Below are 13,780 nucleotides of genomic sequence, written 5' to 3'. Positions count from 1 at the left end.
AAACCCTTGGCAATGAGTCTTGCTTTGTAACGTTCAATGCTGCCATCAGACTTGTGTTTGATCCGAAACACCCACTTACACCCAACTGTGTTTTGAGAGGAAGATGGAGGCACAAGAGACCATGTATGATTCTTAAGGAGAGCATTAAATTCTTCCAACATAGCTTGTCGCCACTTAGGATGACTGATAGCTTGGGAATAACAAGTAGGTTATGAAGGAAAGGAAGAAAGAGCTGCAGTAAGAGCTTGAGAGAGTGGATTTCGCACAGTCCCATCTGTGCGAATAAGAGGACGACTTATTCCACCCTTGAGGCGAGTAACCATCTGATGACCAGGAGGGTCGATAGGGGGTGGTGGGAAGGTAGGGGAAGGTGCAGGAGGTGCTTCAGGTGTAGGAGGTGGAGGTGGAGAGGCTGGAGGAGAAGGAGGGACAGGTGCCACATGGGGAGGAGGGGAAGGATTAATAGGGAATAATTCCAATTCCACAGTGGGTAGAGTAGGAATGGTTGACTGAGAATGATCATATGGAAAATGAGTCTCATTAAAGATCACATGACAGGAAATATAAACTTTGCCAGAACTTGGATCCAGACACCTATAACCTTTATGTTGCAAGCTGTAACCCAAAAACACACATTCTACAGAACGGGACATTAATTTGTTAGTAACATAAGCCCCAAGATGAGGAAAACAAGCACAACCAAAGGTACGTAAATGAGAAAAATTAGGCGGACGTTGAAATAAAACAGAGAAAGGAGATGACCACTTTAAGAGAGGTGTGGGAAGTAAATTTATGAGATAAACAGAGGTAAGAGCAGCCTCAACCCATAAATGAAGAGGAGCATGAGAGGAAGAAAGGAGAGTACGTGTCATGTCTGCAATGTGGCGATACTTGCGTTCAGCAAGACCATTTTGTTGAGGTGTATGTGGACAAGATAGACGATGTTGAATACCTAACGAACGACATAAATTCGAGAAATTATGGTTAACATATTCAGGACCACCATCACTCTGAAAATAGTTAAGAGAAGTGTTAAAACTATTTTTTTACCATAGCAAGAAAAGTTTGAAAGTGAGTAAATACTTCAGACTTTCTACGCATGGGATAAATCCAAGTGTAGCAAGAGTAATCATCTGTAAAAAGAACATAGTAACGAAAACCAGAAACAGAAGGCACGGGAGACATCCATACAGCAGAGTGAACTAAACAAAAAGGAAAAGAAGAATGAATTACATTACTGATAAAAGGAAGTTTGGTTGACTTGCCAAGAGCACAACCTTTACAAAAGGAATTATTATTACGAAAATGGGAACCTAAACTAGGACCTAAACGAGATAGCACAGAGGATGATGGGTGGCCAAGACGATTGTGCCAAACACTAGAGGAAGAAGCGAGGAAAGCTTGAGGAGGCGGAAGCGAGAGTGGATAGAGACCATCTTTACATGGGCCCTGAAACAATAAAGAACCGGTACGTAAGTCAAAAATCAAATAACTATCAGGAAGAAAAACGAAACCAACAAAATTATCTCGAGTAAATTTTGCCACAGATAAGAGATTTTTGGTAAGAAAGGGCACATGGAGAGCATGACGTAGAGAAAGGAATCAGAACCAAGAGACAGAGGAATAGTACCACTTTGGGCTATGTTAAGAGAGTCACCATTACCAACTATAACAGAGGTGTTACCATTATAAGGTGTTGGGTTTTGAAGAGCAGAAGGAGTTCCAGTCATATGATGGGTGGCACCAGTGTCAGGATACCTAGTTGGGTCATGATATTGCACGATATGAGTGCCAGCAAAAGGTGGTGCAAGAGAATCAGGACCAGCATAGTGATGAGGACAATTAGCAGCAGCATGTTGATTGGTGGAGCATGTGGGACACCATGGGGAGGGTGGAGCACCTAAGACACCAGGCCCAGAATTCCAATTGTTGTTACGGGTAAGAGGAGCACGGAAAGGAGGCCAGGTGCCAGTATGAGGAGGAGCAGACCAAAGATTGGGATGAGAGGCAGAATTGTTCCAACGACCTCGGTTATGCCAATTACCACGACCAGGACGACCTCCACGGTTACAAGGGGACCCACGAAAAGAACCACGAGTAGAGGGATGAAAAGAGAGCTGAGAAACACGAGGTGGAGCAGAGGAGGACTGAGTTGCTAACAAAGCCGTAGAGGTGGAGTTGTCATGGAAAGTGATAAAGTAATCTGGGGTTCACATCCAAAACCAATTGGCAAATGGATGGAGTGGCCCAAATCCTTATAAATCCATAGGCAAGGTCCCATTTTTCCCATGTGGGATGTATATATTCTCAACACGCCCCCGCACGTGTGGCGAATTTTCAAGCCATACACGTGGACAACTTTGGGTGACGTGGAGCCCGTGTGGCCATTAGGCATGCACACGTGGGTAACCCGCTCTGATACCATGAAAGAATTATAATTGTGACTGAATTGTTTTCCTTCTATTGATAATCACCAATATATACAGATATACAAACCTTGATCAACAAGAAAACCCTATAATCTAGGGATATAGATAAAGATACAAGAAATCTATTCTTAATTACATAATATTCTTAACTAATTACATAATATTCTCAACACTCCCCCTCAAGTTGGAGAGTGGATGTCAAGAACTCCCAACTTGTGCAACAAATTCTTAAACCTTTCTTTGCCCAACGCTTTTGTAAAAATGTCTGCCAATTGCTGCAAGGTTCCAACGAATCTAGTGCGAACGGACCCATCAACTATCTTGTCACGAATGAAGTGACAGTCCATCTCAATGTGACGAGTTCTTTCATGAAAAACTGGATTTGCAGCAATGTGTAAAGCTGCTTGATTATCACAATATAACATGGCAGGTTTGGCAATAGGTATGTGCAAATCAGCAAACAAGTTTTGCAACCAAGTAAGCTCACAACATGTACCTGCCATAGCTCTGTATTCAGCTTTAGCACTTGATAAAGAGACTGTTTTCTGCCTTTTGGTGCGCCATGAAATAAGAGATTTTCCCAGGAACACACAATAGTCAGTGGTAGAACGGCGAGTAATGGGGCAACCCGCCCAATCAGAATCACAAAAAGCTCTCAAACTTAAATCGTTTTCACTATGCAAAAGAAGGCCTTGACCAGGACATGACTTTAAATACCTGACAACCCGAAGTGCTGCAGCCATATGATGTAAACGTGGCTCATGCATAAATCTGCTTAAAACATGAACTGAATAGGTAATGTCAGGTCTGGTGATGGTGAGATATATGAGGCGGCCAACCAAACGCCTATATGCTGCCGTATCCTTAAGCAAGTCTCCCTTATTTGACAATTTTGTTTCTTCCATTGGAAACTCAACAGGTTTGGCACCCAAAAAACCGGTATCCTTGATGATTTCCAACGCATACTTCCTTTGGGACAAATATATACCTTTTCCTGAACGAGCAATTTCAATCCCAAGGAAATACTTAAGATCACCCAAGTCTTTAATTCTAAAACGGGTATGTAGAAACTGTTTAAGAGCCTTAATAGAGTCCAGATTATTCCCAGTGATGAGAATATCATCAACATAAATCAACAATACTGTAAGGGAATTACCAACCTTCTGAATGAAGAGGGAATAGTCGGCCTTTGATTGAGTGAATCCAGCAGAACGTATTGCCTCAGTGAATTTAGCAAACCATTGCCGTGATGCCTGTTTCAAACCATACAAGGACTTGTTGAGGCGACAAACATAATTCTCCCCCTGTCGCCGAAGACCAGGAGGAGGTGACATATACAGTTCTTCATTGAGATCCCCATTTAGAAAGGCATTATTAACGTCAAGTTGATGAAGGGACCAGGCTTGACAGGCTGCAAGAGCAAGAACACAACGGACTGTAATCATCTTTGCAGTGGGGGAAAAGGTATCATGGTAATCAATGCCTGCAGCCTGTGTAAAACCCTTGGCAACTAGACGAGCTTTATAACGCTCAATAGAACCATCTGCTTTACGTTTAATCCGGTATACCCACTTACATGCAATATGGCGTTTTCCAGGAGGAAGAGGAACAAGAGTCCAAGTATTATTGGCAACAAGAGCGGCAAGCTCGGCATCCATGGCGGTTTGCCATTTAGGATCAGAAGCAGCTTGAGCATAAGAAGTAGGTTCCTCATCCCTACTAATAGCAGCAACATAGGATAGGTGCAGCGGTGAATAACGCTGATAAGCAACATAGGATAGGTGCAGCGGTGAATAACGCTGATAAGAGATCAAATTGCAGAGAGGAAAGCGTGTACCTTTGAGAGGATTCGGCGGAGGAGATGACAAAGTGTGTGGAGGCAAAATCACTTGCGAGCAGACGTAGTCCTTGAGACGGACATTAGGAACATGTGGGCGTTGTGAGCGTCGCGGAGCAAGGATAGGATCTGGGTCGGCCAAAGGAGGAGGTTCAATGGCAGGTTGTTCGATGGGAACAACAGGTTGGTCAATAGGATTGAGGACAGCAGTATTCGTGTCGAACAAAAGAGGAGAGGAAGGAGGGCAGCTGGAGGATGGAGTGGCCCAAATCCTTATAAATCCATAGGCAAGGTCCCATTTTTCCCATGTGGGATGTATATATTCTCAACAGAAAGAGCGGGCTGTTTGAGACTCAAATGAAAGAAGGCGAGAGCGAAGCTCTGTAAAGGCCGGTAGTGGTGGAAAATTGAGGATAGCAGTGACTAACATAGCATAATCAGGACCTAGACCACGCAAGATAGCAGTGACAAGATCATTGTTGGAGACGGGCTCATTTATGGCAGCCAAAGAGTCAGAAAGAGACTTGGCGTGCTGGAGATATTCAGATACGGTTTTGGAACCCTTGTGCATGTCAAGGAGTTGGAAGCGAAGATTAGCAGCATTAGCTACATTTTGTTGAGCAAAGTGTTGTTGCAAGCAGTCCCATATAGCCTTGGAGGTGTCATGACCAACTGTCACAGAGAGAATTGGTTCAGATAGAGTGGTCGTGAGATAACTGACCACAAGTTGATCCTCTTGAAACCACTTGCTATAAGCAGGGTTGGGTTGAGGGGGAGCATTTCCAACGGCAGGAAGAGTGGGAGATGGAGCAATGCAGGAACCGTCAACGTATTTGAAGAGGTTATGGCCATTTAGGAAAGGACGCATTTGACGGAGCCAGAGTAAGTAGTTGGTTTCGGTGAGTTTGAGGAAGTGAGCAATATTAGGACCAGGAAGGGAGGAGTTTTCAGAAGTCATGGTGGTGAAAGTAGGGAAAAAAAAAAAAAAAAAAAAAAGAAGAACCTCGTTTAGAAGTTGGCAGGCTCTGATACCATGAAGAATTACTGGAACTGAATATATTCTTTGTATTGAATAATTGTATTTATAATATAACGGCTGCTGTATACCAAACGTAGTACAATTAGAACTCTAAGATTACAAACATCTATCAACAAGTAAAAGATAATTATGCCAGCTAGCTTAGACTTATCAACACAATAGGACGGTATCACATCCACAACAGAGGATAAGGACAAGTTAGTTAACAAACTGTCTCTGTATTTTCTTTCTAGCTATATTCTGGTGTGGTTATCTCTGCTGCAAAGCATCCAAAGTATGGTTATCTCGTCTACAGTTGAAGTTGTCCCTACCATTTCATCAGTTGAGCCAGCAACACTTTTGAGGGTTAAGCTCAGGAAAGCTTGGTGGGAGTGTTTTCTTGTCCGTTATAAGGCAGATTTCATCCTCATCTTTCTCCAGCTTCACTTGCATGCAACATGCCGTCTTCATTTTTGATATAAGGATCAAGGTGGAAGATAAGCATCGATCAATATGACAGACCATGAGGAAGTTCCCTTTTATGAAAAAATATAATGACAGTTTAAAAAATTAATACCCGATGATGCAGAATGCTCATCCTTCATGATAAGCTCCTCTGAGTTAAATGCCAACAATTGTTTAATAGTAGAATCTAGAACCCTTAATCTGGTCTGGTAGGATGAATGCTCCTCCTTCTTAATAGTCAAAAGTTGCTGCACTACTTTCATGATAGGCTCAGGCCTTCTACAACGGGTGGATGAACCTTTCGGAACGACTATATCAACGGTTCCCACCATCTTTCCACCTGCCATGTCAACTTCCATATCAACAGTAGTTCCATTGTCACCCATGTCAGCTCAACAATGATTCTTGTCACGCAAAAATTCCCCATGAGAAATTTTCTGTACTTGGACTTGTCACCGTATCTGCAATAACAAAATTCCAGGCAATCGTATTAGGGCACCAAGTAAAAAATTACAAGCAGAAGCACACATAGCATTGTGTGCATGTAACTAGATGATAAAAGCTACTAAAGACACCAACTTCACAATGCAAGAAGCCATCCTAGTTAATTACATTTGAGACACAATATTTTGTGACCTGGCCCCTAGCTTCCTTGAAACTCTACGCATTTTCTTGCTACAGTTATAATTACCAATATGTTGATGGTTGATAAGCAATGTACGATATCAATAAAGAACCTACCAAATAAAAATTCCCTAAAAGTCATCTGAAAGGGCGAAATCTCTGCAAGAGAAGAAGCATTCTATAAGAAAGTTTACTCAAATGAGTCTAAATGCAGCTGTTTAGATGTAACTATCAACAAATCCACAACATCCACTCCATCAAAGTAAATCATCATCACTGAATTTTGGGTATCCATGACCTCCAACAACAAAGCGTATGTCTCTTTTGATCTACAAATCAGCAGGAAAAAAAATATGCTCAGATAAGATACTTCTATGGACAACATATTTCATACATAACATGATAACAACCATGCAATTTGAAGACAAAACAGACCTGGCAATGTTATTATCAGGGAAAAAGTAAAGTCAACATCTTGAAGATCAGGACATTCCTCTCGGAAGGGATCAGCCCAAAGAAGCAATCTAGGAAGCAAATTGTCCGGTAAGACATGAGGCATTTTTCGTGAAAACTCATAGGCTTTATGATGTACAGTACAAGGAGGTTGTGCCTGGAATCCACCAATGAATTGAGCAGGTGTTTCTGAATCGAGAATGATGAAGCCTCCCCTAAAGAAAGAAACACCAATTAAGCTTTTGAAAAATGGAAATGATACATTATTAAATCTTGTATATATCCAGCTGACCTGAAAATGGTAGTAGAATCATTCTTTTAATTGGCGGTATGCCTTAACTCATGGGATAAAACTACCAGAAATTTATATTAAAAACACTTATAGATAAAAAGAAATCGGTGATCGTTGGATAGATTAGTTCCAAGGTGACAACCTTATATTACACACATCATAGAGCTTCAGAAAAGAGTTTTTATGAAACTTTATGAGATCTCTATATGTCATACAGTAGCCAAGAGGCCCTGGAAAGTACTGTTTTTAAAACTGAAACTCCAGGATCACTTCTATTCTCGGTATTCAACTCAATATGCGATTTTGCAAGATCATGAATAGAGAATGCAACAACTTAACGGGACAAGTTACTCACTTCCAAGTAGCATGTAAAGCAGGAGAATACGAGTGGACACTAGGAAACTTATTCAGGTGGTCTCTTTCTCTATCATTTGAATGATTGTGTTCAGAGCAAAAGTGTTGCCTCCTGAAGTCAGGCAGGTTCAATAATTAGCAAGACAACTAATTACCCAATTGGATTCACAACTGTGATACGATTTCAATTGAATCAGAAGATATTAATGCTTAGAAAAAATTGAACACCCACAAATGCATTTTACATTTATGACAGGACTAAATTCAGTTTAGTCTCTCGAATTTTAGGCCTAAAATCACTTTGGTCCCTCACTTTTTTTTAATCAAGATGGTCCCTGCATTTCCAATTTCCATCAACCTAGTTCAAAATTTGACTTTGACTCTAATCATGACGTCATACGCTGAGTTGGCACCGACAAGCATGGCCCACTGTTCAGTTTTTGACTCTCAGTTTGAACGAAATGTCCAAATTACCCCTTCATACTCTTTTCCTCATCTCTTCTCCTGAAACCCGAGAGCTCCTCTCTCTCTCTCTCTCCCTTTCCCTCCCTCCTCCACCACGTCCTCTTCGGCCTCAGATCACGACACAATAACTCCAACCCATGTCCTCTTCCAGAAGCATGTCTTTGTCGACTACGACAGCGGCACTCACCACCTCTCCACTCATATCGGCGGCTCCAAGAAGCGAGACATCCCCAAACACCACCGCTTGTCTTCAAGTAGGTAGGCGCAGCAACGACGACGCCCAGAAGATGCACCGAGAAGCTGGAGAATGATGAGAAGAGAACAGATTGTGAAGCAACTTTTGCTGGGTTTCTGTATGAGAGAGTTCGAGGAAAGAGAAAGTAAATCTAGAATTCTCTCTCCTCCACCGCTGGTCTCTAAGCACCACAGCGCTCACCTCCACCACAACCATGCTCCGCGGTCTCCGTCGAGTCAAACCCAGCCTCCATGTCGTCTGGCGATGCCTAGAAGCCTCTATCTCTCTCTCCCTCCCAGGCCCCACCCCACCCACCCACCCTTTGCGATCCCAAAACCCTTTTTTTTTTTTTTTTTTCTATTTTCAGCAAAACGAGCTCCGATTTGGTGCTAATTCTCACTGCATCTTGTGATTTGAGCTGGGTTGCTTTTGATTATAGAGGTTCACTCATTCATGATTTGATTTGATTTTGAATTTTATTAGTATGGTTGGTGAGTTTTGTGATTTTTTCTTTTTGCTCATAAAATTCAGTTATGGTTTTTTGTTTTCTTATTTCCTGTGATAATCTTGATGGGTGTTTGATAATCTGAGTTGGGTCTGTTGAAAGCTTGGAAATTTTTGATGGGTTTTTGGTAATCTGACTCATCTGGGTTTTATCACAAGGTCGGGTTGGATTGGATGCTTTTTACTATTTTGATTTTAGGTGGCGAAGATGAAGTGAAATATGGTTTTGATGGTTTGGGTGGTGGTGGGAATGCCTCTGGAGAGTACAGAGATGGTGGGTTTGGGGAGATTGGAAGATGAGGGAGAACAGAGAGAGAGAGCGTAGTCGGAGACTGGTTTTGATGGTGAAGAGGATTGGGAGCAGGAAGTGAGGTAGGAGAGGAGGATAGTGGCGGTTGAGCAGAGCTACAAAGAGATCTGGGTTTTTAGGGTTAGAGAGAGGGTTGTGGTATTTGGGAGAGGAGAGAGGAGAGGAGGGTAATTTGGACATTTCCTCAAACTGAGAGTCAAAATTTGAACAGTGAGCCATGCTTGTCGGTGCCAATTCAGCGTATGACGTCACGATCAGAGTCAAAGTTAAATTTTGGACTAGGTTGATGGAAATTGGGGTTAAAAAAAAAAATCAGGGATCAAAGTGATTTTAGGCTTAAAGTTCGAGGGACTAAACTGAATTTAGTCATTTATAATATAATCACTGACTCCAAAATCCCAATAATTCTTAAAGTGCACCTTCATATAAAAGAGATTGTTATAAAAATTTCAAAAATCTCTTTTATTTCTCTACTTTCTATGTTAAACAGCGACAAGCGTGGCCCGTGGCCCACCATTGTACCGATACTGTCCCAACTTAACCACCTATTAGGTGTTGGGTTTTAATCACAAAAGGCCTCGGTACAATTGGGTGAGATCCACCCACTTATAAGTTATATTTTATTTGTCACTCTTCTAATGTGGGATCTTTCCTCTCCAACACGCCCCCTCACGTGCAAACCTAAAGTACAATTGGGTGAGATCTACCCACTTATAAGTTATATTTTATTTGTCACTCTTCTAATGTGGGATCTTTCCTCTCCAACACGCCCCCTCACGTGCAACCTAACTCTAGGTTTGCACGTGAAATTAATTAATAGAAAATTACACAGTAGCACCTGACCAAAGATATAAACACAGAAAACTCACATTCAATTTGTTTTATACAAATAAGGACACAAGCTCAGGCCCAAAAACCAAATGAATCAGGCCTGCTTCGAATTTTAATAGAAAATGACTAAAATGCTTGAGTTTCATCACAATTTACGTGCATTGCCACTGACCAATATCCAATACCCAAACCTCCACGCGCTCCAGATCGTCTACCGCGACCTCAGACCTGAGAACGTCCTCCTCCGCGAGGACGACCACATCATGCTCTCCGACTTCGACCTCTGCTTCAAATCTGACGTCGTTCCGACCTTCGAGCGCCTCCCGGTCGAAAATCAAGGGGATCCGCCAACTGCTTCGGATCGGGATATTTCTATTTCAGGTGTTGATTCATTCAGATCTATAAGTGGAGGAGCCATCATTGAGCAGAGAGAGAGAGAGAGGTTAGATCTCAATCGCTCTCTCTCTCCGTGTATGTGAAAAATTGGAGAAGAAACGTTTATGGGTTCCCACTATTGTGGCACAAGTGTGTCTCTGCTTTGGTCTCTACCTTGCTTTTCAACTAGGTCAGCCTCAGAACTCTGTGAACCTCCATAGAAGAAGTGAAAGTAGAGATCTTTACTTCATCAGCGTCAGAGGAGGCTTCAGACCTCTCAAGCAGCAGACCCATATTCTCAAACAGGTAAAGTTTTCATCTTTTTTTTACTCTCTGTTCATGGAATTACAATGCTTCTTGCACAATTCGATTTTGTTTTGGTTTTTGCTTGTTGGGTATAGCTTATTCCGTCTCTTATTGTATAAAGTGACGATATTTGTTGTATGCTAATTTTTGTTTGACATTCCTAACATGGTGGTGGTTAGGAAATGTTGGGAAAGTTGGATAGATAATCGTACAGATTCATTTCATTATGTTTTTCTTCTGCTTTTGTAAGTTTGGCTCATATTAGTAGGAAGCACTGTCTGAATTTGCAGCTATCGTGGTGAAACCAATAGTTACTTAGACATTGCAGTACATACTAAATACGTAAAAAATTATCTGGAATGTTTAGACAAAGGTTAATTCAGTACTAGAAGTTCCATCATATGTATGGTAACTTTACATTAACCATCTTTATAATCAGAGTTGTATGAAATCTCTTGGCTCCATCATGTCATATACCAAGGCATCAGGTGCTTCTTAAGCCTTGTTTTAAGTTCAAGCTTTGGTGGAATACTGTGTATTTTGGGGCCAATTATAACTAGAGACTGAATTATATGATTTCCATTGAGTGCAGTAGCAGAACTGGACGAGTACGAGTGCAGTAGCAGAACATAAGTACAAGTTGAATAGCAGAACTGGACTGAGTGTGAGTACAGTAGCAGGATTGGATGAGTGCAGTAGCAAGATTAGGTGATGATGAGTGCAGTAGCAGAACAATAGTACAAGTGCAGTAGCAGAACTGGATTAAGTATGAGTGCAGCGAGTACAGTAGCAGGATTGGACAAGTGCAGTAGCAGGATTAGGCGATGACGAGTACAGTAGCAGAACACGAGTACGAGGACAGTAGCAGAACTGGACGAGTATGACTGCAACGAGTGCAGTAGCAGGATTAGGTGATGACAAGTGCAGTAGCAGGATTTGACTAGTGTAGTAGCAGGATTAGGCGATGACGAGTGCAGTAGCAAAACACGAGTACAAGTACAGTAGCAGAACTGGACGAGTATGAGTGCAGCGAATGTAGTAGTAGGATTACGCAATGACGAGTGCATTACCGGAAGAGGGGATTTGTGTTGGGAAACGTACTAGTGAGACGAAGTTTAGAAAATTTTGGTACTTCAAAATTGTGGAAATTTCAATAGATATTTTGCGCAAATTAAAATTTAGAAAATTTGATTGAAGTTTTGATATATGGGGTAAATATTCGTATCTAAAACTAGTTTTGAAGACATTTTGGAGAGTTTAAAATATCAATAAAGCTATCTTACGAAAAAAAGTTACATAAAAATATTATTCTAAAAAAAAAGTAATATAAATGGATTATTTAAAAAAAAAAGTAACATAAAGGAATTAAAAGTAAAAAAAAGTAGTTAAGGATAAAAATTTATTATTTTCTCATGACATGTGGCAAGTGAAAAGCAGATTGTCCTTATTTGTAATATTTAATCATTATAAATGGATTAGAAGTCAAAAGAAGTAGTTAAGGGTAAAAAGGTAAATTAACTCATGACATGTGGCAAGTGGAGAGCACATTGTCCTTATTTGTAAGATTTAGTCCTTATATGTTTAATTCAATCTTTAAAGGATGTATTTGTTAAGTTATCTTTTGTCAATAACTTATATGTAATTTGTTATAAAATTAATTTGGTAGCAGAGAATAGGGCATCAATTTTGAAAAGAAAAAAGTAAATGATTATGTGTAACTTGATCAATGTCAATTGGAGTCGAAGGACCCCGTTGAGAGAGAAATGTAGTGAACAAAATCTGATGTAGCCGAGTGATGATGATAAAAAAAAAAAAAAATGAAACTCAGTAAATCATTTGTTGTGATGATCTTTTTCCACGGCAGAATGCCAGAATTACATAAATTATCCTCTGTACTTTCAATTATTTTTGCTTCATCGGTCATGAGAAAAAAGCTTATCCTTTGAAGGAGATCAATATTGCCAGGTGTGTGTGGTACATGAGATTATCCTCAAGCCAAGCATATTGATGCGGGAAGCGTGAACACAATAGTAAGAGGCTCCGTCAAGCGTCGAAAGCCATATGAGATGAGCTAGAATCCACTAGCAATTACGGGCACAGCCGTAAGAAAGATAGAGAAACTTCTCTAATATTTGGGTTTTTATTGATAACTTGAATGAAAATTACAATCGAAGAGGTGCCTTATATAGGGCACATAGAATAAACCTAATACAACTAGAAAACAAAAAGAACAATTTATTATAGACTAAAACTAGGAAACCTAATTAAATAAAAATCGGAAATAAAATCCTAGACATTAAAGAATATTACGCAAACATATATTTGGAATCCCAACCAAGATTTCGCTCGAGAATCCCGATATATCCAAAATAGTAATTTATGATTAATTCCATCATTAAGAAGCCTATTTGAATACCAATTTTCAATATTCAAATCATTCTTCTTAATGTGCAAACGCTTCTTTCTTTTCGTGATTCTTTGTTGAAGTTGGCTAAAATCTCGTCCTACATCAGTCTCCTCCACCTGAAAAGAACTCGACCTCGAGTTCCTCTTGTATGCAGCTCGATCGTTAGTAGGAATAAAACATGATAAGCCATCAACTTCAATATTTTCGAAATTAAAAGGTATCACCATGAATCCAATACCGTAGACAAGTTTAGAATCAGCATCTTGAAGCTTGAACTCCTCCACTTGAAAAGGAATGGGCAATGACTTCTCCTTGGGTTGATCTTGAACACAATTAGGCATGCATGACATGGATATCGATGTGATGAATGAATTAGCTTCCTTGTCCTTAATGAGTTTCTCTTCAATCTTCAAAGTGGCATCTTCATGTTCCTTTTCACAGACCTCAGGATGGTCATTGTTGATGTTCTTCATTCCAGGCTTGATTTTAATTTTATGCGACTCCCACCTAAATAAATATGTGTTGTCCTTGCAATAACCACCTTTGACGCTTTCATGCCATGGTCTTCCAAAAAGTACATTAGTGTCGTCCATGTCAATCACATGACAAGTAATCTCTTCTTTATAAAATTTTCCTATAGAGACAGGAACTTTACAAACCTCTGTTACTTGTGCATATTCATCCTCTCCAAATGGAATCCAGTATGGATCACTCAGCTTCACTGTCGGTAATTGAAAATAATCTACAACTTTGTTTGCTACAAAGTTCTCTCGTAAACCACTGTCAATTATTACAGAGCATACCTTGTCTTTGATGACACATGTAGTTCGGAAGTCGTCGTAATCCGGCGTTGTGAATATCCAACGTTCCATGTT

General features: G+C 40.5%; 1 protein-coding gene across 1 annotated transcript; it reads right to left on the bottom strand.

Annotated features, from left to right (window-relative positions):
• Positions 1–5,323: 5,323 nt before the first annotated feature.
• LOC112196712 lies at positions 5,324–6,316 on the bottom strand. The gene is made up of 2 exons (XM_024337127.2): positions 5,862–6,316; positions 5,324–5,749 (listed from the first exon to the last, which is right to left on the bottom strand). Exons 1-2 carry the CDS (start codon positions 6,133–6,135, stop codon positions 5,712–5,714), a joined length of 312 nt encoding a protein of 103 aa, XP_024192895.1. The 5' UTR covers positions 6,136–6,316; the 3' UTR covers positions 5,324–5,711.
• Positions 6,317–13,780: the final 7,464 nt, after the last annotated feature.

This window comes from Rosa chinensis, chromosome 4, assembly GCF_002994745.2.
Source record: "Rosa chinensis cultivar Old Blush chromosome 4, RchiOBHm-V2, whole genome shotgun sequence".
In the NCBI taxonomy this organism is placed as follows: domain Eukaryota; kingdom Viridiplantae; phylum Streptophyta; class Magnoliopsida; order Rosales; family Rosaceae; genus Rosa; species Rosa chinensis.
This window is presented reverse-complemented; position numbering and strand designations above follow the sequence as displayed.

Coding starts and splice junctions, on each gene's coding strand:
- LOC112196712 (XM_024337127.2), bottom strand. CDS start 6,135: ATGGGTGACAATGGAACTACTGTTGATATGGAAGTTGACATGGCAGGT. Junction 5,750..5,861: donor TGAGCATTCTGCATCATCGG/GTATTAATTTTT, acceptor TCAAAAATGAAG/ACGGCATGTTGCATGCAAGT.